At 44.9% G+C, this 23,268-nt stretch overlaps 1 protein-coding gene across 1 annotated transcript; it reads left to right on the top strand.

Moving 5' to 3' along the window:
- The first annotated feature begins 390 nt into the window (after positions 1-390).
- Positions 391-22,660, top strand: atad5a (ATPase family AAA domain containing 5a). Its single transcript, XM_083780824.1, has 22 exons — positions 391-452; positions 1,312-1,375; positions 2,753-4,542; positions 4,932-5,016; positions 5,408-5,569; positions 5,818-5,956; positions 6,058-6,324; positions 6,744-6,904; positions 7,460-7,613; positions 8,620-8,958; positions 9,557-9,653; positions 9,978-10,060; positions 10,591-10,718; positions 11,064-11,232; positions 11,832-11,999; positions 13,614-13,874; positions 13,981-14,045; positions 14,677-14,905; positions 16,054-16,205; positions 18,554-19,467; positions 20,434-20,592; positions 21,246-22,660. Exons 2-22 carry the CDS (start codon positions 1,325-1,327, stop codon positions 21,322-21,324), a joined length of 5,652 nt encoding a protein of 1,883 aa, XP_083636950.1. The 5' UTR covers positions 391-452; positions 1,312-1,324; the 3' UTR covers positions 21,325-22,660.
- Positions 22,661-23,268: the final 608 nt, after the last annotated feature.

Genomic DNA, 23,268 nt, shown 5'->3' with positions numbered 1-23,268 from the left:
ACACACACACACACACACGCGCGCGCACACACACACACACACGCACACACACAGTCCCTATCGACTCTTTCTTTAGCTTTATTGCAATTAAAAACAAAAACAAACTAGGAAGTTTATGGAAGTAATTAATTATTCATGTTATGAATAATGAATTACCTTTAAGTTATTTCTATTACCTGACAAGTGACATTATGTAGTATGTACCCCTATCCAGCAGGGGTCCCACTTCCACTGCTTTCTCCCCCCCTTGTGTCTTTGTTTGGGGGGGAAATGACGCGGGGGTTTGTCTTTCCCCTGATTCGTCGAACGGGAGAAGTCAAAGGTTACGTATATTTGGCGCTCTCGGGGCTGGCGCGGTTTTTCCAAAGAATACGCTTACAGTCAGAATAACATGGATGTATAATGGCCGTTCCCGGGATAATTTGGACTATGTGACCGCAACGCCTCGGACGGTAACTTAATTTAAGTGTTATTTACATGTCGGGGGGTTGTTTTGTAACCTGTGTGTGTTGTCCCCGTGCGCTGCGAGGGGCACGGTTTGTTGTCAGGAGCGAAGTTGACTGTTGTTGACCAAGTCTGCTGCATTCATTGCGAGTTGTGTGAGCTTAGCAGTGCTACTGTAGCTCCACGTACATTTCATATTGTACATTATTTAACAGCAACATATCGAACAACAACTCAACTACACAGCATTGAACTGTAAACGCGTTGCAGTGTTTAATACATACACACAGGGAAGGCGAGGACGTTCTTCTGTGGAAGTTACAGCACTTCCAACTTGACAAGTTGTCATTTGTTTTGCACTGTTTGTGCTCTGACTGACACACTGGCTGTCATTTACCACAGCAGCAGCTAACTGAGCCAGCAGTGCCACACTAACACATTGACTGCTTGTTTAGAAAGGTTGTAGTGTTTCTGGAATATCAGTATATAAGCTTGATAGGAGCTCTGCTATGTCACTGAATGATTGATGGACGTGTGTGGCTGGCTCTTGTGTCAAATGTGAAGATATTTGGGCACATTGTTTTTCTAGGGTTAATAACCTCGCCTTTTATAAAGCTGTTTTCAACCCCCAGTACTCTTAATTAATTGTAATGTATGAAATTATTTCTTCTTTATCGTCATGTATCTTTGTATTGTGGATTCTTCTGTCAAGCACTTTGTGAAACGGTTCTTTAAAAGTGCTATACAAACAAATAAAGTTTTTTATTATATTATTATAAATAGGATTTGGTATCTAATAATTCTCCTGTTATGTGTGCTGATGTTAGCCAGACAATCATTCTTCTTGTTTTGTGTTGTCTTCACTAGGTCTGTTAAAAGTATGGCAGGTGTTGTGGCGATGGCATCTGGGATCGAGGACTTTGAGTCTCAGGTATGTTTATAAGTTACCTTTATTAATAATTGTGTGGAATGCATTGCAGCGCCCCCCCCCCTTTTGGCTGCAAGATATTATTATGAATCTGACCTCAGAAATCCAGGGAAGATGCCATTCTAAATTGTATTATGGCAGTCTGCAGAGCTCCTCTTCTCTACAATGTTGATGCTTTTGTTTTTTTCACTTTACACTACAGTACGCATGTTATACACTTGACACACATCACGCTTTGTTTATTACTACTTAATTAGTACCCTTGATTATAACCTTTTATTCCCCTTACATATAATGTATTATACCTCAATATGTTGGAAAGTATAATCTGGCAGAATTTGCCATGCCAACATTTCACTGCTTGTATGAGCATCTTCATGTTCTGAATCTGAACACCCAGCTCACTTCCCGAACACTTCACTCGTCCTATAGAGCGTCGCAGTCCCGCCCCCTCGAGAGACCCGGAAAATAATTCCCCGTTCATTTTTCTCATAGACTTTTCACAAAGTACGTTTAAGCTGCGGACAAAGCCAACTTGAGTTGTGACACATCATGACAATAAACACGTTTTGGGCCAAACAAAGAATTAGAAAGAAGGAAAAAAAATCACACCCGTGTGAAGTAAGTGGTGCAAATCCGTGTGGGGGTCCCCGGGGGGGGGGGGGGGGTTCCAGACCACCCATTGCACCCAGGGTGCCGGCCCGATTCCGGCGAGCCGCCCCGTGTCCGAAACGTTTGAGAAATGACAGAGCTGTTTTCGTGCTCAGACGCCCCCACCCACCCACACAGTCACTTAAGGAAGTGGTTGCACCACTTAAAAACGGCAGGTTACAACACTTTTTGTTCTTTTTATTCTTTGTAATTATTATTTTTTTGGTCCAAAATATTGTGTTTGTTTTCATGATTTGTCACAACTCGAGTTGGCTTTGTACGACGCTTATAAGGTCTTTTAATAAATACTTTTTGTAATGTCTATGGGAAAAATGCATTGGGAATTATTTCCTGGGCCTGGCAAGGGGACGCGACTGCGATGCTCTATACAAGTATACAGTATGCCTTGTTGCTGTCTTGTCGTTAGGTCGATGCCAGTCTGCTTGTTTGCATTTTATTTTGTTTTCCTTCATCCTGAGATACCATGTAGACAGCTGCTACATTAGGTTAATTGTTTACCTGCTGGTATCCTCCTGCTAAATGTCTTTGAGGCGCTACACTGTTCTCTGCACTGTTGATAGGAATATTTACCTTGCTGTTCAGTGTTCATTGATTGTATTCATGCTTACTCTTGTTTATTCCAATCTCACACTTGTAAGTCTGCTAAGTGGCTAGAATCTTTTATTGTTTAATGCTTATATTTGACATTCTCTTCTGCTATCTCCACAGCCTTGTAAGAAATCCCGCAAAGATGGTGGCAGTCCTGTTGTCAAGACGATCACAAACTATTTCTCACCGGTCCCCAAGACTGTGGAGAAGCCTTTCTCTCCACCCCGCTCCAACAACATCATGGACTACTTCAGCCGAAAGACTCCGTCCTCCACAGAGAAGACCACTACGCCAGAGCAGTCCAAGGAGAACGGTCAAAGGCCTGAGTCCACGGAAAAGCCTACCGCTCAAGCGGAACAAGTTAAAAAGCCTGGCAAGGCCGCCCAGAAGCAAGGAAGGAAGCGTAGCAAGGCTTCCAGGAGACTTCAGGATTCTCAGGCTGTTGACTGCAGCGAGGACTGTCTGGTTATAGAGGACTCAGAGGAGTCCAGAGGAGACGGCCCGGACTCGGTAGGACAGTCGGTCAGCACCTGTGGCATCCTGGGTAGCGACACGGCAGCTCTGCTGGCTCAGTTCAGCGCCGAGGCTTGTGTGGGACACACCAGCTCGCGGCCGGGGAAGCATTCTCAGAGTGTCGGCATCGAGAAGCTCAAAAAAGATGAACGTGAACATTCACCACAAAGTAAGGACCACGTGAAACTCGAGTCAAAATCGAACTGTAATGGCACGTCACCCGTTGCACCTCCAAAAGGTAAGTTGAAAACGCCCAAGCGTGCTGTGACAAAACGCAGCAAAAAGCATCAACAGGAGGATCCGCCACCAGAGGCGGAGGTGACCGAGACGGAGCGGTCTTTGTGTAATGTTAGCATGGAGGTCAATATGGGCGACGCCTCTCAGCTGAATGGCAGCACGGTCACCATCTCCTTTGAGGATTTCCTGCAGAGTCAGTGCCAGGGGGAGGACGAGAAAGAGGACAAAGGGCAAGGAGAGGAGAGTAAGGAGATGGAGCAGGGTGTTTATGAAGCTGATGGACAGGAGGGCTCTGGCACGCCGCCGTCATCTCTTCAGCAGGTCTCACCCCGTACGCTCACTATTCATGCCGAAGTCCACACTGTCTCGCCCAAACACGAGCCAGTCAAGCCTGCAGGAAAGATGGCCTCTATGTTCAGCAGTAGAAAAGGGTCTATAAGCCCAGCTCAGGTCGCGTCATCTCCTCCGATTCAGAGCAACAATGAGCCCCCCGCTGCCGCCCCAACAGTCAAGCGGAAATCCAACGTGGTTCTCCTAGAGGAGGACCTGGAGCTTGCAGAGGTGGACAGCCAGTCCACGGCCACGGCCAAATGTAGTCGGGCAGAGAGGAAGCAATTCATGTCCGCCTTTAAGCAGCCCGGCCTAGAAGGGGCCAAAGCCAAGCCCGGGAAGGGGCAAAGCAAGCAGAAGCAGCCCGCAGAGGAGAGCACCGAAGCGGTTGGAAAGGAGGACGATGAGGAGGACGTCATAAGTGTGCCCTCCGTTGAGCAGCCCCCTGTTGCTGGTCCAGAGAAGAAGGGAGCCAAAAACAAAGCGTTGAGAAAGGGGAAGCGGAGGCGCCAAAAAGATGAAGAGACAGACCCTGCCACTCCTGTCCCATCTGCAGAACCTATTGCCCTGAACGAGCAGGCTGACAATGATAAAGCGACGGAGCCAGCCAGCCCTTCAGCTCCCTCCAGCAAAGCTGTGAGGAGGAGAGCGAGACCCAGCAGAGAAGCGCCTCCTCAGGCCAAGGCGTCCACCCCGTCCCCTGCCCAGAAGACCAGGAGCAAGGAGAGAACTAAGGATGCTAAGGTCCAGATGTCTACTCCAAAAACACCCAAGTCCAGGTTCAAGGCTGAGATGGTCTGCCCAGCTGATGATCAGTGCAGCCCTATCAGGTGAGAATGTCAATGATTTAGAGCAGCGGTTCCCAACCTGTTCTGGATCAAGGTCCAAAATCCATTCTGACCATCTGACCACCAAATTGGTCAGATGGGTGGGCCGTGTACATTTTCAGAGCATGTTCATTACAATGATCAATCAGACTAACATTCAAATTCATATTTATCAGCATCATAATGAAATGCATTAATATTAGTCTTAGATTTGCATTAAAATCTTAGTGTTTGACCAATTATTTGGGGGCCCACTTGCAATATGCCCTCACATCCCTCCAGTGGGCCATGGGCCCCAGCTTAAGAAACACAGATTTGCCATTAGTTGAAAAGCATTTCCAGTGATAGTGTGTCACTGTTCCAACAACAAGTGTCCGTTTACTTTTCCTTAGAATGAAATTCACCAGAGTCCTTCGAAATAAATCTGTGTCGGAGGGTGGCAGTGACGTTGAGATACTCAGTCCATTAGCTACTAAGGTAAGGATTTGTTTAATACGGCAGGTGATGACCTCTTTAATTCAGTGCAAATGTTATTCTTAACCCATTTATGCCTGAAGTAAAAAAAAAAAAAAGATCTCTTTAAAATGTATTTTTTTCTATGTTTTCTATATCAGTGGTTCTCAATATTTCATGTCAAGGACCCCAAATATTATATGTAATTGGCCGCCGACCCCCATCTGAAAATATGTTGTTCCAGGAACCCCCCAGAAGCAAAGATTTGAGTTAAAAAATAAAACTCTGAAAGAATATATAAAGATTTGAGGCACATTTTCACGTTTTTTCTAAAATAGCAGACCTACAAGTTCATAGTGTGGCACTCGGTGCCGCGCTATGAGTTAATACAATAATTCTCTCTCTTCCAATCCAGACATCGGAAGTCTCTAAGAGGAGAAAACGGGCCAAGAAGTTGGTGGAGAAGGCCAAAGTGATGCAGCAGGACAAAGAATTCGCCGCCAAGGACACCAGCACCTTACGCCGGTCCTCGCGTGCTCAGGTGTCCACCAAGAAGATCTACTACGATGATGACGAGGTACTAGAACCAGACGAAAACACTCTGTATATTCTTCAATTTAAACCGTAGCTACTGCTGTGTAAGTCTTAGAAATAACACAATAGTGTGATGATGTGAAACATAATGTGACATATGACATTCATAATTGAGATTATTTTATTGGAATTGGCGACATCGGGGCGCAAATTAAACAAGTACATTTGTATCAGTCTGCATGCCGCTTGTTCACCAAACGTTTTTAACTTGTTGCTAATTTGTTTGGTCAGAATTCCATCATTTGCATGGACGAGGACTCTACTCCTAAAATGACACCGAAGAAGAGTAAATCCCAGAAAAGGATGCGCAGCATGAATGACGTCCTGGGGAAACCCGCACCTGTCGGCAAGGACGGCAAGCCCGCCACAGGTAAGCCTTTCGGGTCCGCCTCACACATGTAGAATTCAACATTTCGTTCTGTGGAAGGCGTTTGCTAACCCAAACCCAACGTTGCATTCCATCCACTATAGGCTCCAAAGTGGCTCCGCTGTTCCAAGGGAAGAAGGCACCAAAGCCATCTGCGCTGGTGGTGGTGTCCATCTTTGACGAGAGCAGCCACGAGGGCTCCGACACCTCGCAGGACAACGAGCAGTTCAGAGCACGCCGGGAGTTTCTGAAGAGTGGCCTGCCCGAGTCTTTCAAGAAGCAGATGGCGGTGACCACCGCCACCAAGGAGGCCTACTCCCTGTCCTGCTCCTACTTCCAGCCAGTTGTGCACGTGCTGCAACCGCCGGACGGTAGGCCGTTCAGCAGTGCTTATTTTGGGCATGTCAAAACATATATAATGTTGTAAAAATAGCATCAAAAAAGTGGATGAAGTATAAAGGGAAAAGTAGAAATTACGACTACTGGTTAACAGGTGGATACACATAAACCACATGATGCGTCAACCACATGTAACTGCAGAATCGGCAGTTTGATTCAGACTGAAGATCTCCTGTGTAGCATCTAGTAGTAGTAGTTTGTCCTCCCCCCCCCCCCCCCCCCCCCTCTCTACCTTCAATTGGCTGTCTACTACCTTATCAAAATGAATACAATGACTGCCCTAAATAAATGATCAAAAAATACAAAAAAAAAATCTGTTTTCCTATTATGAAGAATTGTTAAAATGATTTTGCTGGTTGATCAAAAGTCATTTTGTGTTCTTCTTCGATAGACTGCTCTGTGTGGAATCTTCTGTGGCCTGAGTCTTCTCTCCTACGCCATCTGAAGGAGCTTTGGTGTCTCCTGGTAACTCATCCTCCGCACCCATCTCTGCCACCACTCTCGTCCTGCTGGAAGATTGAACCAGCCTCCAGAGCAGCAGTCTGTCAAAGGGTAGGAGCAAATTACTTGTACCAAGAGTTGTCTTTATTTAAATCATCTTGATTAACTGAATGACTAGTCTTTAACTTTCCCTACCTAATCCCCCTTTCCGTGCATCGCTGCGTAAAATGCGATATTTGGGGCTTGATTAGAGCTTAATTTGACTTTGTTATTCAAATAAAAGATGATGGCTTAGCATCCCGGACATCTGACTGTGTAGCACAGTGCATAAAGATAGCGGATGTTGATGTTCTGTTAACAGGAAATGACATCGCCAGATTCGCCCTGATTGGTCAAAATCGGCATCAGCACTGGGTATAATACTATAGGATTACCGTGTTAGAATGAGATATAGTGTGTATGTCACGGATTTTTCTATTGGCATTAAAATGACGAATTAAACATATGAATAGTGCAGGAAGAAGGCACAATCCACTGTTAATTAGGGTGGCCATAAGGGGGTTAAATGGGATAACCCACGACTGATCTTCAGTCAGAAACACACAATACAAATTGTATGTATTATTATTATTATTACATTTATTAACTTTATCTGTCTTTCATCAGGGTTCTGGCTGGAGAGCAGAGTTCTCCGAGTGTGTCCGACGGCTCCTGATGGAGGAAGTCAGAGCATCTAACCCCCCGTTCCCCGTCCAGGTCTTCTTCACTCGCTTCCTGAAGAGGCACAGCGACCATCTTCAGCAGCACTGCACAGCTTCAGGTCAGCATGACCAGGAGAGACGTCGGAACAAGTAGCCTTGCCGAGCCATGAGGCCCATAGGGGCAGGAGCCTATCTCCTGTTTCTGTAGCGTGAGGCAGCTTGATGTACAAGTACACCCCCTGGACATGACGCTAGTATGTCGCAGGGACCCCCAATCCAACCCTTGATGCTGAGTGTCAAGCAGGGAGGCACTGGGTCCCATTTTTAGAGTCTTTGGTATGACCCGACCAGGTATTGAACCCCGACCTCCCAGTCTCAGGGCGGACACTCTAACCACAAGGCCACTGAGACGTCGGAACAGCTTCTGTTGAATTTATTTAGTTTCACGTCCACTTGGAATCTCAGCAGTACACTTTAGAACCTTGTCAGTCATTTTCAATTTAACTGGTTTCTCCTATCTCAGCGAGCAGACAGCCAACAATATAGCAAATTTATGGTAAAATAAATAAAGGCACTATGCTCACAATGTATTGGTATTTGGCAACTGTGTATATCCTACACAGTTTGATGATCACATTTTCAACATAATACTTGGTTGTACATTTTGTCTTGCACCGAAAATCTTCAGCGCGACACAGTGCGAGCCTTTGATCGAATAGTATTTTTGGGGTTGAGACATCGGCGTGATGACAACTCTGTAATGTTGGATCTTTATTGCAGACCCCAACTACAGATTGAGTGTTTCCATGGAATACGACTGCAGACTATTATTGTTATTATAGTTGGTTCTATTGTTGTGCTGCTCTTATCGTTGTTGTGTTGTTTGGTCTCCCCTCCATCTCTCTGTCCTCTCTCTCTGTCCCTCCCGACACGGTCAAGGCAGATGGCCTAGGCTCCCACCCTAGGGCCTCCTGGTTCTGCTCGAGGTTTCTTTCCATTTAAGGGGGAACGCTTTTCTTGACACTGTCGCCAAATGCTTGCTCAGCTGGGAAAGCATTGGGTCTCTTCTCAAATTGAATTGCCTTGGCTATTAGTCTGAACTCTGCCGATCTTTATGTGCTTCAGAAGCGGAGGCAGTGGCCAGTGTCGCCCCAGCGCCAGCCCAGACAAAAGGAGGGAAGAGGAAGAGGCTCAACGAAGGGGAAACGACGGACAAGGGGGCCAAGAAGCGGAGATCCAGCCGAGGGGAGGTGGAGGAGGAGCAGCAGCCGCAGCAGGCCTCAATGCCTGAACCAGTGCCTTGTAAGAGGAGGGGTCGTATGAGCCGGGTCCAGAGGCTCCAGATGGAGGAGAAGGAGGAGGAGGAGGAGGAGGAAGAGAAACCGTCCACCCCCCTCTCCTCCCCGGATGACTCTGTGATTGTGCTTGATTCCTCACCTGTGGCAGGGAGTGCAGGGAAAGAAGGTGAGCTAAAAAAAAACAACAACCTCCCAATCAGCACACTAAAGCACCTGGGATGTTACAGGAATGTTAACAACTGAAGTCATATGTTTTGTCCTGAAAATAGTTCAGGTTCAATGTGGTCTTTATTTTATTTATATATATATATTTATTTATATATATAATTTCTATCCCACGATATCCATTTTTTCAACCAGTGTCAATTATCTAATATAATCCTGGGCACTAGACTCTCTGCCAACCTAGGGAGAGCAACGGACTGACCTCATGCTTCCTTCTATGCATGATGCGTCCAAGCTGCTTCTTTTTTCACCTGGCAGGGGGAAGGTTGGACGTAGCGTGTGGAAGGAAGTAACACGCTATTCCAACCAGTTCCTTTACCCTCCATCAGGCTGACCAGGGGGGAGGCTGTGGTCTTTATTCTTGAAGGTTATGTGCAGCTCATCATAATAGTAAAACAAATTTTGCCCAGTTTTGCAGTAGCAGCAGTACTGTACACCCATTTTGCCAGAATGTGCCTGTGCCTCTTGGAGGTTTTCAGTTAGTTAGCATTGAGATGGCAGTTTCTGTGTGATTAAATAATGCTGCTTTGTTCATTTAGCGGGCGTGAAGGACGACGTACTTTGGACTGAGAAATATCATCCGCAGCACTCCAGTGACATCATAGGAAACACCGCCTCGGTTAGGAGGCTTCACAGGTAAGTGAATGTCTGCTTCTGGTATTGATGTACAATTAAGTGTAGGACCCACATTTTGAGCAACTTCAGTCCTATCATACTTTATAGCCCAGACATTATTGGTGACAGACAAAAAAAATAAACTAGAGGCATCTAGTGGCACCTAGAGCCTCAGTGCTGCTCCAGCCATACAAAAGTGGTTTAAACCAAATGACATTGCCATACATTGAGCCCTACACTCTTACTAGTGGGATAGAAAAACGAATAAAAGAAAGGCAATGTACACTGAAGGTTTAGCCAATGTGACGGTGCATTAATAACACTAAATGTGTCCCGTGTTAACAGTTGGTTAAAGGAATGGAAACTCCGTGCTGACCGAGAAGAAAGAAAGAAGCAGAAGGACAAGAAACAAGAGGAGAGTGGCATTGGTAAGAATACTCTCATAAAAAACTATTTTAATACACTAATTGAGGGGGGAGGGGTTAGGTTTGACCATAAATACTAGTGATGTGATGCGTTTTGAGCTTGTAGATTGGTTATTGTCACTATTTTTGCTTGACACAGGTTGTACGACAAGTATAAAATAATGCGTGAGTGGTTGACCAGGAAAGTCTGTCATTTTAGATTCATCTATTCAAATTAGGCTATTCAATGGCAGATTGTACATTTGTACATCTTTTTGTTTGGAAAATGTTTTTTTTTTTAAGTTTATAGGCCTCCCTCAGGCCTTAATTGGTTAATCAGAGTAATTTATTCAGTCAATTATAAAAAAGAAAATGGAATTTTGTCACGTTAATATATCTCAAATAAAACGTACTTATAAAAAAAAATGCGCTTCTCGATTATTCGCTTAATCGGAAATTAATCCATAAAATAATGGCTAAGAAAAGAAGGGATAGTTTCAGCCCTACCCACAGTAGGTGTTGGCTCATATGCTCAGCCATTCCTGTGTGTCCAGATTCTGACTGGGACGGCGGAGAGGACGGAGAGGACATGATGACGTGCAACACGCTGCTCATCACCGGACCCACTGGAGTCGGCAAGACGGCTGCTGTGTACGCCTGCGCCCAGGAGCTGGGCTTCAAGGTACTTCTAACTATTAGCTTCACTGTACCTGTGCCCAGTACCTGTGCCCCCCCCCCCATAGATTCTGCATTACATTCTCACACACACACACACACACACACTCATACATCGATGGCAGAGGAAACCATGCAAGGTACCAACCAGCTCATCAGAAGCAATTAGGGGTTCTGTGTCTTGCTCACGGACACTTCGACACTAACTCTGGGGGAGCCGGGGATCTAACTGGGAACGTTGCGGTTCCCAAGTGGCCCACTCAAGCCCTGAGCTACTCCCCCCCCCCCCCCACCTCAATTCAATGAGGCTTTATTGGCATGAGTATCTGATAGCGGCGTGTTCTCTGGCCAGGTGTTTGAGGTGAACTCGTCGTCCCAGCGGAGCGGTCGTCTGATCCTGTCCCAGCTGAAGGAGGCCACCCAGTCCCACCAGGTGGACATCCAGGGGGCCAGCGCCTACAAGCCCACCTACTTCAACAGCTACGGGGCCAGCAGCTCCGCCAGACCCGGCTCCTCTCCCAGTACGTTTACCTCTTTATTATTATTACTATTGCTATTATTGTTCATATTACTGTTGTTATTAAGCATTGTGTTATACTTTAGCTATACTTTAGAAATAGCAGATCTACAAGCTCGTAGTGCGGCACCGAGTGCCGCGCTACGAGCTTGTAGTTCTGCTATTTCTTTTTAATCGTTAAAATGTGGTGCAAATCTTTGAATATATATTCTTTCAGAGCTAATGTTTTTAACTCAAATCTTTGCTTCTGGGGGGGTCCCTGGAACAACATATTTTCAGATGGGGGTCGGTGGCCAATTACATATATTTCTGGGGTTCCTTGACATGAAATATTGAGCACCAGTGATATAGAAACATAGGTACGGTATTTCAGAAAACTGTCAGGATTTAGAAGACATTTTTTTAATTTCGACGTCCGGCCTAAATGGGTTAAAGGCATTCTTGCATCACTGGACAGACTCTTATGTTAATTTTGCCCCATTCAGTGGCTGAATCTGTATCAGTTGGTTATGATCAGGTCATAACAGATGATCATGAAAAGGATCGAGAAATAATTTTATCTTAATAATTCAAATCATTTCCATCCATATCACAATCCTTCAGGGAAGGTGAACTCTCCTCGCAGGGTGGTCTCCTCTCCCAGGAAAGCCCCCCAGTCCCCCAGAGGTGCCAGGAGAGGGCATCTGGCCCCCACCTCCTTGGTGAACTTCTTCAAAGTTGGACAGCCAGCCACCAAGGAGCCTGCCAACACAGAAAAGATTAAGAAAACGGGTATAATGTATAAATAGATAATCTAATCTAAAATGTAGTCCAAAAACTGTACCAAAGTCAACTGTTTATTTGAACCGTTGAATTAAGAGATGAGGAAGCACTGAAACTGAAACGGTTGCTCTTTGGAGAGGGTTCAATTGTAGGTTAAAACTAGAGCTGGGACTCTAGGGATTAAAAAAAATAATCTAATTAATCAGAGGCTTTGCGATTAATTAATCTAGATTAATCGCATTTTAATCGCATATCATTATTTGACCCGAGAACAGTGAGAAAGCATTTTTTTCAAATTTTTGGTATACTAGTGAATCAATGAATAGTGAATACATAAGTTTAAGCAATAAAACATTGTTTTTGTAGTAATAGGGGTAATAATTCTTTATTGAATAATTGCACACAACTGTGCTGTAATCCACGCTACCATCGGATAGCCTTTTAAATCCTATTTCCAATCCACGGGGACAAGCAAAGTGATCTCAGCGGCTTCCCCCAGTCTGGTGAACTGTCTGCGGTTTCTGGTGGTGTTATTGTCTGAAGAGGACACAGACACTTGGTGCGCAGGTCCGTCTGAAAACTGTCCAGTGACAACGTTCCGCAGTGAAAAAAATAGTGCATTTAATGCGTTTAATGCATTCATTTTTCTGTAGTTAATTAATCGCAATTAGTCCCAGCCCTAGTTAAAACATTAAAGTTCCTTACCCTTGTAGTAGGCTGACAACAAAGTGATAGAATCAGGTGAACTTTAAGGCACTGTTCAGTTGAGTTAAAAAGTCTTTATTTTGTCATGGCTTGCTTGACAAAGTTTGAAAACAGGTCGGTGACCAACGCATTTTGGCTCAGAGGGCCTTCATCAGGGTTCAATGTGGACCAGCCTAGCCTACTACAAAGGGAAGGAACTTAAAGGACAACTTTAGTGTTTTTCAACCAAGGTTCATGTTTTTGGTTGATATTGGAGAAAGTAAAAGATGAGCGTTACATTTTCTTTTCATTTGCTGCTTTCTATCGTTTTAGCGATTTTTAGCTATTTTTACAGGGGGGCGGGGGCATTCGAACATGGGGCTAAATATGTATTTCTTTTATACAATTTTATAGCGATTCTTTTTTTTTATTATTTATTATATTCCTACTAGACCCAAGGAAATTACATCTGGCCACAAAAGATCACAGGATCTACTGAATGTGAAGGAGGAGGTGACAAACTGACATGTTGAGCCATACAACACAGTATGACAGCTAATATCGCTAAAACGAAAGAAAGCAGCAAATGAAAAAAAACGTAACACTCATCTTTTACTTTCTCTAATAACAACCTAAAACATGAACCTCGGTTGAAAAAAACTAAAGTTGTCCTTTCAAATGTTTTGACCTCTTTATTTGATCTACTACTAGATGTACGCATGTACGGTATGGTAAAGACTCATAGACGGTGTTGACATTCCATTAATCAGTAATAATGTGTTATGGACATTTTCGTATTCTAGTTAGTTGTGTTATGTAGCTGACTGTCTTACCAGCTGTTTCACGGATAGTTCGCTGTTTCCCAGGGCAGCGGTTCCAAACGGGAAGTTCACAAAGTGTAATCGTCATGTAAAACATATCTTCCATTTCCTCACACAGTCCCCCCCAAGAAAACATTAAAAGAGAAGGAGACGGCCAGTAAGTCTAAAGAGCTCGCTGTCAAACCTCCGTCGACCACTGCTAAACCCACGGGATCCGCTAAGGCCACACCCAGCGAAGAGCAAAGCAAGAAGACCGCCGCAACCTCTCTGATTCTTTTTGAGGAAGTGGACGTCATCTTCGACGACGACTATGGGTTCCTGGCGGCCATCAAGACCTTCATGAGCACCACCAAGAGACCGGTCATCCTCACCACCAGCGGTCGGTTTCAGCACACAGTCTCGACAGCGTTGGTCCTGGTCGTATGCGTACAATAGATGACCTTTTTGGCTCTTGACTTACACCATATGTTTTTTGTTGCTTTTAGATCCTAACTTCAGCACCATGTTTGACGGCTTCCTCGAAGAGATCCATTTCAAAGCGCCCCCAGTGGTGAGTGAACTTCATGAACTTGTAAATCACATCTACGCTTTCCCCAACATCAGTGAACTTGATCGGGAAATATATACATATCATGATATTAGACTGGATATTGTCTGTGATTTTGGATATTGTATTATTGTGATATGGCATAAACGTGTTCTATAAAAATCGGAATGATCTAAATCGGTTTCCAGTGAGCCAAAACGCACAAAAGTAGCACCTGGACTCTGTTTGACCAGAATTTATTAGTATCATCGGTAAATGGTAAATAAATGGCAAATGTTGCATTTATATAGCGCCTTTATCCAAGGCACTTTACATAGATTGTGCATTACATTCACACATTCACACACACACATTCACACACCGATGCCAGGGGAAACCATGCAAGGCACCAACCTCAGGAGCAATTAGGCGTTCAGAGTCTTGCTCAAGGACACTTCGACACTAACTGTGGGGGAGCCCGGGTTCGAACTGGCAACCTTGCGGTTCCCATCCGGTGACTTTCGGTGACTCTACCCCTGAGCCACTGCCCTGTAACACATGTGAAGGAAGTCTGAAAGGGGCCCCAAGTTCTTTCCAAAATGGCACGTGTGCACATTCTCATTCTCTCTTTCTTCTCCTCTTCTCTCTTCTCCAGGTGAACGTGGGCAGCTACCTGCAGCTGCTGTGTCTGGCCGAGGGCGTGCGCACGGACCCCGAGGATGTGCGCAATCTGCTGACGCTCAACGGCTGCGACATCAGACAGAGCCTGCTTCAGCTGCAGTTCTGGACACGCAGCACCGGGGGGCGCCACATCACCACCAGGAGGCCACCCACCACCACCACCACCAGCCACATGATTCACTCACCCCAACCTATCCCCGGAGGTAATTTGCATACGTAAAGCAAGTACCCTATTGGTCTGAATATAAGACTTAAATGTTTTTTTTTTCCAAAGGAAATATCCTAAAAAAAACGGGGTCGTATTATAATCGGGGACTAGACTATTTGACATTCAATGTTCTTTTTCCACAAATTAGTCTTGAAAAATGGGGCTCGGCTTATAATCAGAGTCGTCTTATATTCGGCACAATACGGGTAATGCCTTTAAGCCTAGGGCTATGTAGGGGTTTTGTAACAATAATGGTTAATAGAACGCCTACTGAGTGGCAAAAAACTACTTTCTGGCCTTGACAGTCCATACATCCAAACAGAAAAGTCCTATTTGATTCCATTAAATTACTTTAAACAACATTAAATTCACTTTGCCACTCGATCTGCCATTCACTTTATGCATGCGCATACCCTCTATAAGCATTTGTAATCATTTTTTACATTGTATTTCACTCATTCTGTTGAATGAGTAAAAAGAAAATATATATATAATTATGTCCCAAAATAATTTCGCGACCTCAGCATCAGCGTCCCGCGACCCCAACTTTGGGAACCCCTGGTCTGGAGCAGTATTTCCAGGTTGAATGTCTATGGATATTTACACATAAAGTCAATGATAGATATGTCTAGTTTTGTCAACCTGCAGATAATTTTTTTTATATTCAATAACATATTCAACATAAGTGTCCTGATCCTCTGCTGCAGGAAATAGCTTTTTGCTTTATATTGATGTCATGGTGGTTGTTGGTCTATATTACAAACATATACACAGTTAACTCTGAACTTGGTAGATCTGCCTTTAGCTTCTGTGGCCCTAATACAATGGAATGACCTACACACAACATTAAAATTGACCACACTGGTACCCTTGAGCCGTTTTAAAACCTTGGTGAGCACACAGACCCCCACAATATGTAATCGTTTTTAGATTGTTTTGAAATTTGTCTTAGCTTTTTTTTATTTGTAAACTTATGTAATTGTATGTAACACGCTTTGTTTTTCTTTTCCTGATCTTCTGATGTTTTTCAATGTGATTGTATTACTCGACGAAAATGAGTTTGATTACTCAGTGTAATTTCGAGAATAAATAAAACTTGAATGAATATTTTAAAATGAATAGGTCTCGTTTCCCCTGCCTTAGAATCCGACGCGACTGCAGTGGTGAAGCCTGAGGATGGTGCGGTGGAAGCGGCCATGTCCACACCGCTGCCTCCCTGTGAGAGCGGCTGCACGGAGAGCATGCTCGGCCTGCTGAATATCCATCCTGACCGAGACATACAGCAGCTGCTCAAGGTGATGTCTCTTTATTCGCCACGCGTCTTCTAAAGGCCTATTCATAGTCTGGATTTTCGGTGGTGAGCTGACCACCGCGACCACCGCGAAATAACGTTGAGCGGTGGTGAGTAAAAACAGAGAGAAGGGCTGGAGCGGTGGCGGTGGTTTGCTCTTCACCGCGGCTCGTGACGTCATGTTGTAGTTCGGTGGTCACCTAACCACCGAAAATCCAGACTATGTATGAGCCTTTAGGCCCCTTCTCTCCCCAATTTAGTTGTTAACACAATCAGCGACGGGATTCCTTCAAAATAGAAGCTCGGGGGGGGCGGGAAGACATCGTTTTTACTCTGTAATTCCCCCCCCCCCCCCCCCCCCCCCCTTCGGTTCTGGAAAAAAGCTTGGTATAGCCATCAGATCAAAACCACGGAGAGCGCCCTAGATTAGGAGATACGAGGCATTCTTTCTGCAGAGGTAAACTAGGAAGTGACCGGGACCAGGGGTGAAGGAAGAGCGACACGTATGGTGTAGAGCCCTGCACGGGCCTAAGATATAGGCCCGTGCCCGGCCCAGGGCCCGTGGAGTTAAGGCCCGTCCGGCCCTAAGCCCGTTGGTACAGTCCAGAAACGGCTCGGGCCCGGCCCGGAAGCCCGACATATTTTTATTTAATATTTCAAGCATGCGTTTGGTGCACGGACGCAGCAGCAGCAGCAGCAGCTACTGACTCACAGCTGCACTATATCGCTCTGATAAACCCACATTAAGGAACAAGAAGTCAATAACACACAGACGTCACACTAAAAAGTAGCCTACTTAAATATAATTTTATACAGTAGCTGCTGCACGTGCACTGTCAATCAGCGCAACGCGTTGTGAGCTTGCAGATCGGCTATCTCTGGGTTATAAAACCCAGAGTAGACGGACAATAATAAGAACACTTACGTTATGTATCTGCAGTTTCTGCAATGTACAAATCCAACTTTGTTTAGTGTGGTAATAATGCTCCCGCAGTATTTAATGTTTTTAGAGCCGTAGCCTATAGGCTACTTACTTAGTACTCTGTGTGTGTGTGTGTGTGTGTGTGTGTACAGCTGAATGTAAAACACGTTGTTTCAAAGTCTTTATAGTTTTGACCAGATTTTAGTGTGCTTGCCTTGTGGCTTGTGTGTGTGCGGACACTGCAGAGGGGTTATTGTCACGTCACTATGGAGCATGCTGCCGCGCTGCTGAAGCAAGTCCAGTCTGGGTGAAATTAACATCTGAAAATTAATCTAACTGCGCGTGAGCCCGCCCGGCCCTGGGCCCGTTGGGCAGTGACAAAGTCGGCCCGGGCCCGGCCCGTTTTGGTGGGCCGGGCCGGGCCCCACCGGTACCCGACGGGCTTGCAGGTCTCTAGTATGGTGGCCTTGGAGTCCAACTAAAAAAGAATAATAATAAAACAATTAGAATATTCTTCTCTCGTTTGATAACATTGAAGATGCGCTAGGACGCAACCCGTCGATTGGATTGCTTATGACGTGTGGGCACGTTGGATGGACTGAACCTGTCAATGCCAATTAATTCCTCCCCACACACATTTATTTATGTGTTGTCACTGCCTGTTGTAGCCTACTGACTCAGCTGCCAGTGAGGATCCCACACCGGGAGGACTACTCCTCCTGGATCCCGCCCAACACTCCTTGGTGTCAGGTGCAGCCCGTAGCCTGTAGGAATGCATGCAGAGACACACTCCTACCCCTTCTTCCCTCTGCCGAACACGGGCCAATTGTGTTCGGATAGAAGACCAGTGGTTCCCTTGGTTCTCAAGGACCCCCAAATTGACACTCATTAGCCCGTAGACCCCCCATTTGAATATATATGCCAAGGACCCCCATAAGAGAAGATTTTCAAGGTTCTAGCAGTGATTTTCAACCAAATGGACCCTAACAGGTCCATTTGTACACTCTCACTCTCCATTTGGTTCCTAACTATCATTTAGCTGGGGACCCCCTGGAACTCCCTCAAGGACCCCACTTTGGGAACCCCTGGCATAGACGCTCAACAAAGCCGAATGCACCACGGTGTATTCAAACCCTCAACCTCCTTGGTGGTGGACAGATACTTTACTCTGATTTATACTGACGGGACAGTGTATACTAGAGAGACAGGAAATTGAGCAAGGGCAGAGAAGGAAAGACATGCAACACGGTCTTCAGCCGTAATCGAAAATGGAACGTTGTTGCAATTACGATGGTAAACCTCAGATTGTAGTTATTGTGTAAGAACATAAATATTTGTGTAAGCCTATTTTTCTTCTTCTTGTTTTTTCTTCTAATTTACAAATTAGATCTACTCTATTCTAATTTAACCGCCGTGTTCTGCATCCACAGAGTCCGTGTTCAGACGAGGCGTCTCTCTGCTGTGAACTGCTAATGGACAGTAAGCGGAGAACGGTAGATCTGCTCCGCTCCAACATGGAGACCCTTCTGCCCCTGCCCCTGTCACGGCTCACCCCCCGCACCCATGGACCACAGCAGTCGGCCTCTACCGCTCGAGACCAGGCTAGCGTCGAGCCGCAGGAGTTGGACCCACCGTCCGGCGGCAGGCTACTGCAGGCGTCGGAGTCCTCCGACGGTTTGGACGACGCGAGTCCGGTCAAAGTGTCCAACAGGATGAAGAACAAGAGGCAACAGCACTGTCTGCAAAAACATGACCCGCTCGACTCTGACTCTGACTCCGAGGATGACTTCCTCTCTTTGCGCCGCGAACCGCAGGGCGCTTCTCAGACGGAACAGGCATGCGAGGAACCAGAGCCGGCCGTTCCAGATGTGAGCGACATGCAATCGTCCCCGGTGAAGAGGGTGGCGGTGACGCGGGTGCCGCTGACCCCCGATGAGAGGAGGAAGGCCGTGCCAATCTCCTGCTGTCTGGGCTCCATAGCCGAGTTCCTAGACGACATGTCCTACCTCGACTCCTGCCTGTCCCGCCACACGTTGGAGGGCATCGAGACTCACAGGAGGATGCTTGGCCTCCCGGCCTGTGCCGCCGAAGTGAAGGCCGGCATGACGGACGAGCCCCGGGTGGAGATCGACAGCTGGGTGGAGGGAGAGCGGACGCTGGAGGTCCAGGCCGCCGTGGAAGCGCTGAGCTTCCGGAGGTGCCACAGCGGGGTGGCGGAGGCGTGGAGGGAAGCCCAGGAGCTGGGCGGAGAGCTTGGCAAGGAGGCTGCAGCAGAGCTCACGCTGCCCGTGGCTCCACACCGAGAGGGCTTCAGCCTCACTCAGGACAGCCCTTGTCAGCCCAAGTGAGTCTTTTATTTATTTGCTTTGTTGTAGGTCGGCTGTTTTCGGCAACGGCATTTTATGTAGAGGCAAAAAGGTGGGCGACTCACGTCAACTAGGTATATATACAGTATCTATGGTTAAATTTGATAAGCCATAAAGATAATGTTTTCTTCCAACTGTTAGGAATGTAACTTGCAATAGTAGAATATTGCAATAGCAACAGAAGGTTATAATGCTATTTTTAGGACCATTGAAACGACGTTGAAGATTGATTGCCAAATAAAAACAAAACATTGAATGTAATTTTCGGCGCAGTCATCGTGTTTAAGGGTAGTAGCTGATGCTTGCTTACGCCGATCACATGGGATCAATAATCTGTTGAAATGTGTGTCCGACTTAACCTTAGTTGAGATGAGTAACCGTTAATATGGCAGTCGAACAACACATTGGCCATTTTAATATGGCAGTCGAACAACACATTGGCCATTTTTACCAATTTTGGGCGGGAACCCCTTTTGGTGTTTTAAACTAGCATCATGTTATACTTTAGCTATTGAAAAATAGCAGATCGACAAGCTCATAGCGCGGCACCGAGTGGCACGCTACGAGCTTGTAGGTGTGCTATTTTTGAAAAATCGTGAAAATGTGGCACAAATCTTTGAATATATATATTCTTTCAGAGCGAACGTTTTTAACTCAAGTCTTTGCTTCTGGGGGGTCCCTGGAACAATATATTTTCAGATGGGGGTCGGCGGCCAATTACATACATTTTTGGGTGTCCTTGAAATGAAAATGTTTGAGAACCACTGACATAGAAACATGGGTTTTTCAGAAAACTGTCAGGATTTAGAAGACATTTGTAGAATCAGGTCAAAATGGGTTAATATGGTAGTCGAACACATTGGCCATTTTTTAATATGGTAGTCAAACAACACAAACACATTGGCCATTTTAACCCAAGAGCTGTTGGCTGTTCTGCGTTCCAGCAAGCTCCAGAAGAGGAGGGAGCTGATGGAATGCCTGCTTTCCAGAGGAGCGTTCGGCACTCTGGGCAACAGGCCTGCCGCTGCAGTGGAGTACCTACCCGTCCTACGTGCCATATGCAGATCAGAACAACGGAAAGAACAGGACAAGGTGAAACGGAGGTGAGCAGCAGCACACAGAACACCACATCTTGTGGAAGGGTTGTATAAAGGTAATGTGTTGCACTGGACCGTGGGCAGGATGTGGCCACATCGTCTTTGTTAGCTGGCGCTGGTTGAATCATAAGACGATGTGTGTGTGCTATTGGCATATACAGTATGAATAATCATTTTTTCGCTTACAAAATATGTCAAAGTGCAACAGTGATTTTGCAGGTCATGACACAGGTTCCGCATGCGAGCGTTGACATGTCTACTATTGCGTTATAGTGGAAAGCCCTGTTTGGCCTTCATGCGATACCCAATGTCAAACATTAGTGATCCTACATGGCCACAGGATCTGGTTTTCTCACTAAAAGAGCAAGTAGGCCAGGCAACTACAACAACTGAAGTTGTATTGACACATTGATTTAATGATTGAATACTTTATTAACAGTTTGCAGAAAAAAATCACAGGAAAGTACAGCTCAGGATTTATCGCCCAAGAAAGCAGTCCTTCATCTTCATATTCAATTCATCGGGCACGGACGGCACACACACACACACACACACACACACACACACACACACACACACACACACCTCTTTAAAGGACACAGAGGCAGTCTGTTTAAATTACTCAAAATTCAGTTGATGAACATTTTCTGTTCCTGCAGGTTCCTGCACTACCTGGATGGCATCCACCTGGGTCTTCCCAAGAGCACAGTCCAGCTCCTGGCTGAGGACTTCCCCTGAACACCATTGTTTTTATAGTCAATCATACAGAAACCCTAAGTGAGACTTGGCCTTTCTGTGTTTGAGGGTCCGCTCCTCTCATAAACAAACATTGCGAACTGGCATAAAGTACATTCTTTTTACAGCCCTTGAGAGAAGTTTCCTCGTGCGTGTGTGTGTGGGTGGAGTATAATGGATCAACGATCTAGCCTGGTAAAAGCTTTCCAGTCGCGGAATTCAATTTAATTTTCATTCAACAGCTGAATGAAAATTCAATTGAATTCTGCCACTGGGAGAGTTTACGAGGCTATTAAAGATACAACTACAGACTGTGGGCCCTATCTTGTGCCACCCCTTACCCCTTATCCCTAAACTTTTTTGCCATTTCTTACCATTTTTAAAAACCTTATAAAATAATTGAACTAGCCAATCTCCATTGACACGTTGTGAACTTGTAGATCGACTATTTGAACTATTTTAAAATGGATCAAAAATAGTATTAAAAAAAAGAGAAGGAAAATAATTTTAGGGATAAGGGGTAAGGGCACAAGATATAGCCTTGAATAATACAATGTTTGTGTTGTGAACCAGACCTTAGCATCAGGTGAGTTGGATGGATCCATGCATTTCTGTGTATAGCCACCAGTCAAGCTAACCGAGGGTTTAGTCCAAACCATTATTGCGTATGCCAAGTTGTACAGATTCTTCCCGATCTGAAACCCCTCCATTGCGTACTAAGTGTCGTACAACAAATTTTATAAAAATGGAAACATTTTCAAAAGAATACCAAATTGATGTATAAGAAACCTGTATGTGATGCTTTGTGGAGTGGACTTGCATATCTGCTTTTTTCACTCTTGGTCGTATACAGTGGGCCTTCAGTGGTCGAAAGACAGACAAACAAACATGGTTCCACTCAATGTTTGGCTTTTATTCTGTTCCCTATGATAACACCTTTTTGATACGATCTTTCTGGTGCTTCGATAGATCGCTGTAATTATTACTGCTTCATCTAGGTTTGTAATATAAAATGGTATTGTAAAATAATTTTAAGTTCAGTGAGATTTGTAGCTACATTTTTGCTTTGAAGCGTGCGAAGCATTTTTATAAATGGTAAATTACTTTTGGAGAGAAATTGTGTATCACTTGTGTAACCTGTAAAATACACTTTGATTTTAATTATGTACACACACACAGGCTGTTCAATTACACCTTTCAGAGTGTCCTGGAGGAGCATCTCTGTTCTAAAAATAAATTAATAAAAACACACCAAAAGCAGGCACAGCTTTTGAAAACGACTTCCTGGTCCACAATGTACACTGTTTTTGTTCACAAACCACTGCCACATTAATTTCAGCGGGTGTTTAGGTTTTTATTTTTCTCTCTCTCCCCCTAAATAAAGGTTTGTAACAAAAAGGTTTTCATTATACATTATTGTGTATTTTTGAGAGATGCATCAGTCAGTGTTTACCTACCTGTAACTGGGAAATGCAACTCAGGGTTGTGTTGTTGATTATATTTCATAATAGACTTATTTGCAGTAGGCTATTACAATATAATTTAAAAAAATAAGTTACACTAATATATGAGGACTTGAGGAGTAGCATCTTTATGAGGCATATTCATTATATTATTGATAGACTAGTAATATACAGTATTATACGATATAATAAACTAATAAATTAACTTACAATATTGAGTTATTTTTTTAAGGAGGATTAGCAGCCTAACGAGGTGTATTGAATATATAATTAGGCCTGTAGCCTAGAACTAGACTACATATTACAATAATAAGAAATAAAGTTACTTTTATATTTGTGTGTTTTAACATCGTTTTAGATGAGTAGCAGTCTAGTGTGTGTGTGTGTGTGTGTGTGTGTGTGTGTGTGTGTGTGTGTGTGTGGACGCGGCAGTGGGAGGTCACAGTGTGACAGACAGTCGGATGTGTGTGGTCACTGGTGTGGG

Source organism: Protomyctophum parallelum, assembly GCF_964188405.1.
Source record: "Protomyctophum parallelum genome assembly, chromosome: 13".
In the NCBI taxonomy this organism is placed as follows: Eukaryota; Metazoa; Chordata; class Actinopteri; order Myctophiformes; family Myctophidae; genus Protomyctophum; species Protomyctophum parallelum.
This window is presented reverse-complemented; position numbering and strand designations above follow the sequence as displayed.

Bases quoted from the DNA above. Each gene is read 5' to 3' on its own strand.
- atad5a (XM_083780824.1), top strand. From the start codon at position 1,325: ATGGCAGGTGTTGTGGCGATGGCATCTGGGATCGAGGACTTTGAGTCT. The intron at 5,017-5,407 runs GTAAGGATTTGT...CTTCCAATCCAG, and splicing joins TCAGTCCATTAGCTACTAAG to ACATCGGAAGTCTCTAAGAG. The intron at 14,906-16,053 runs GTAATTTGCATA...CCCCTGCCTTAG, and splicing joins ACCCCAACCTATCCCCGGAG to AATCCGACGCGACTGCAGTG.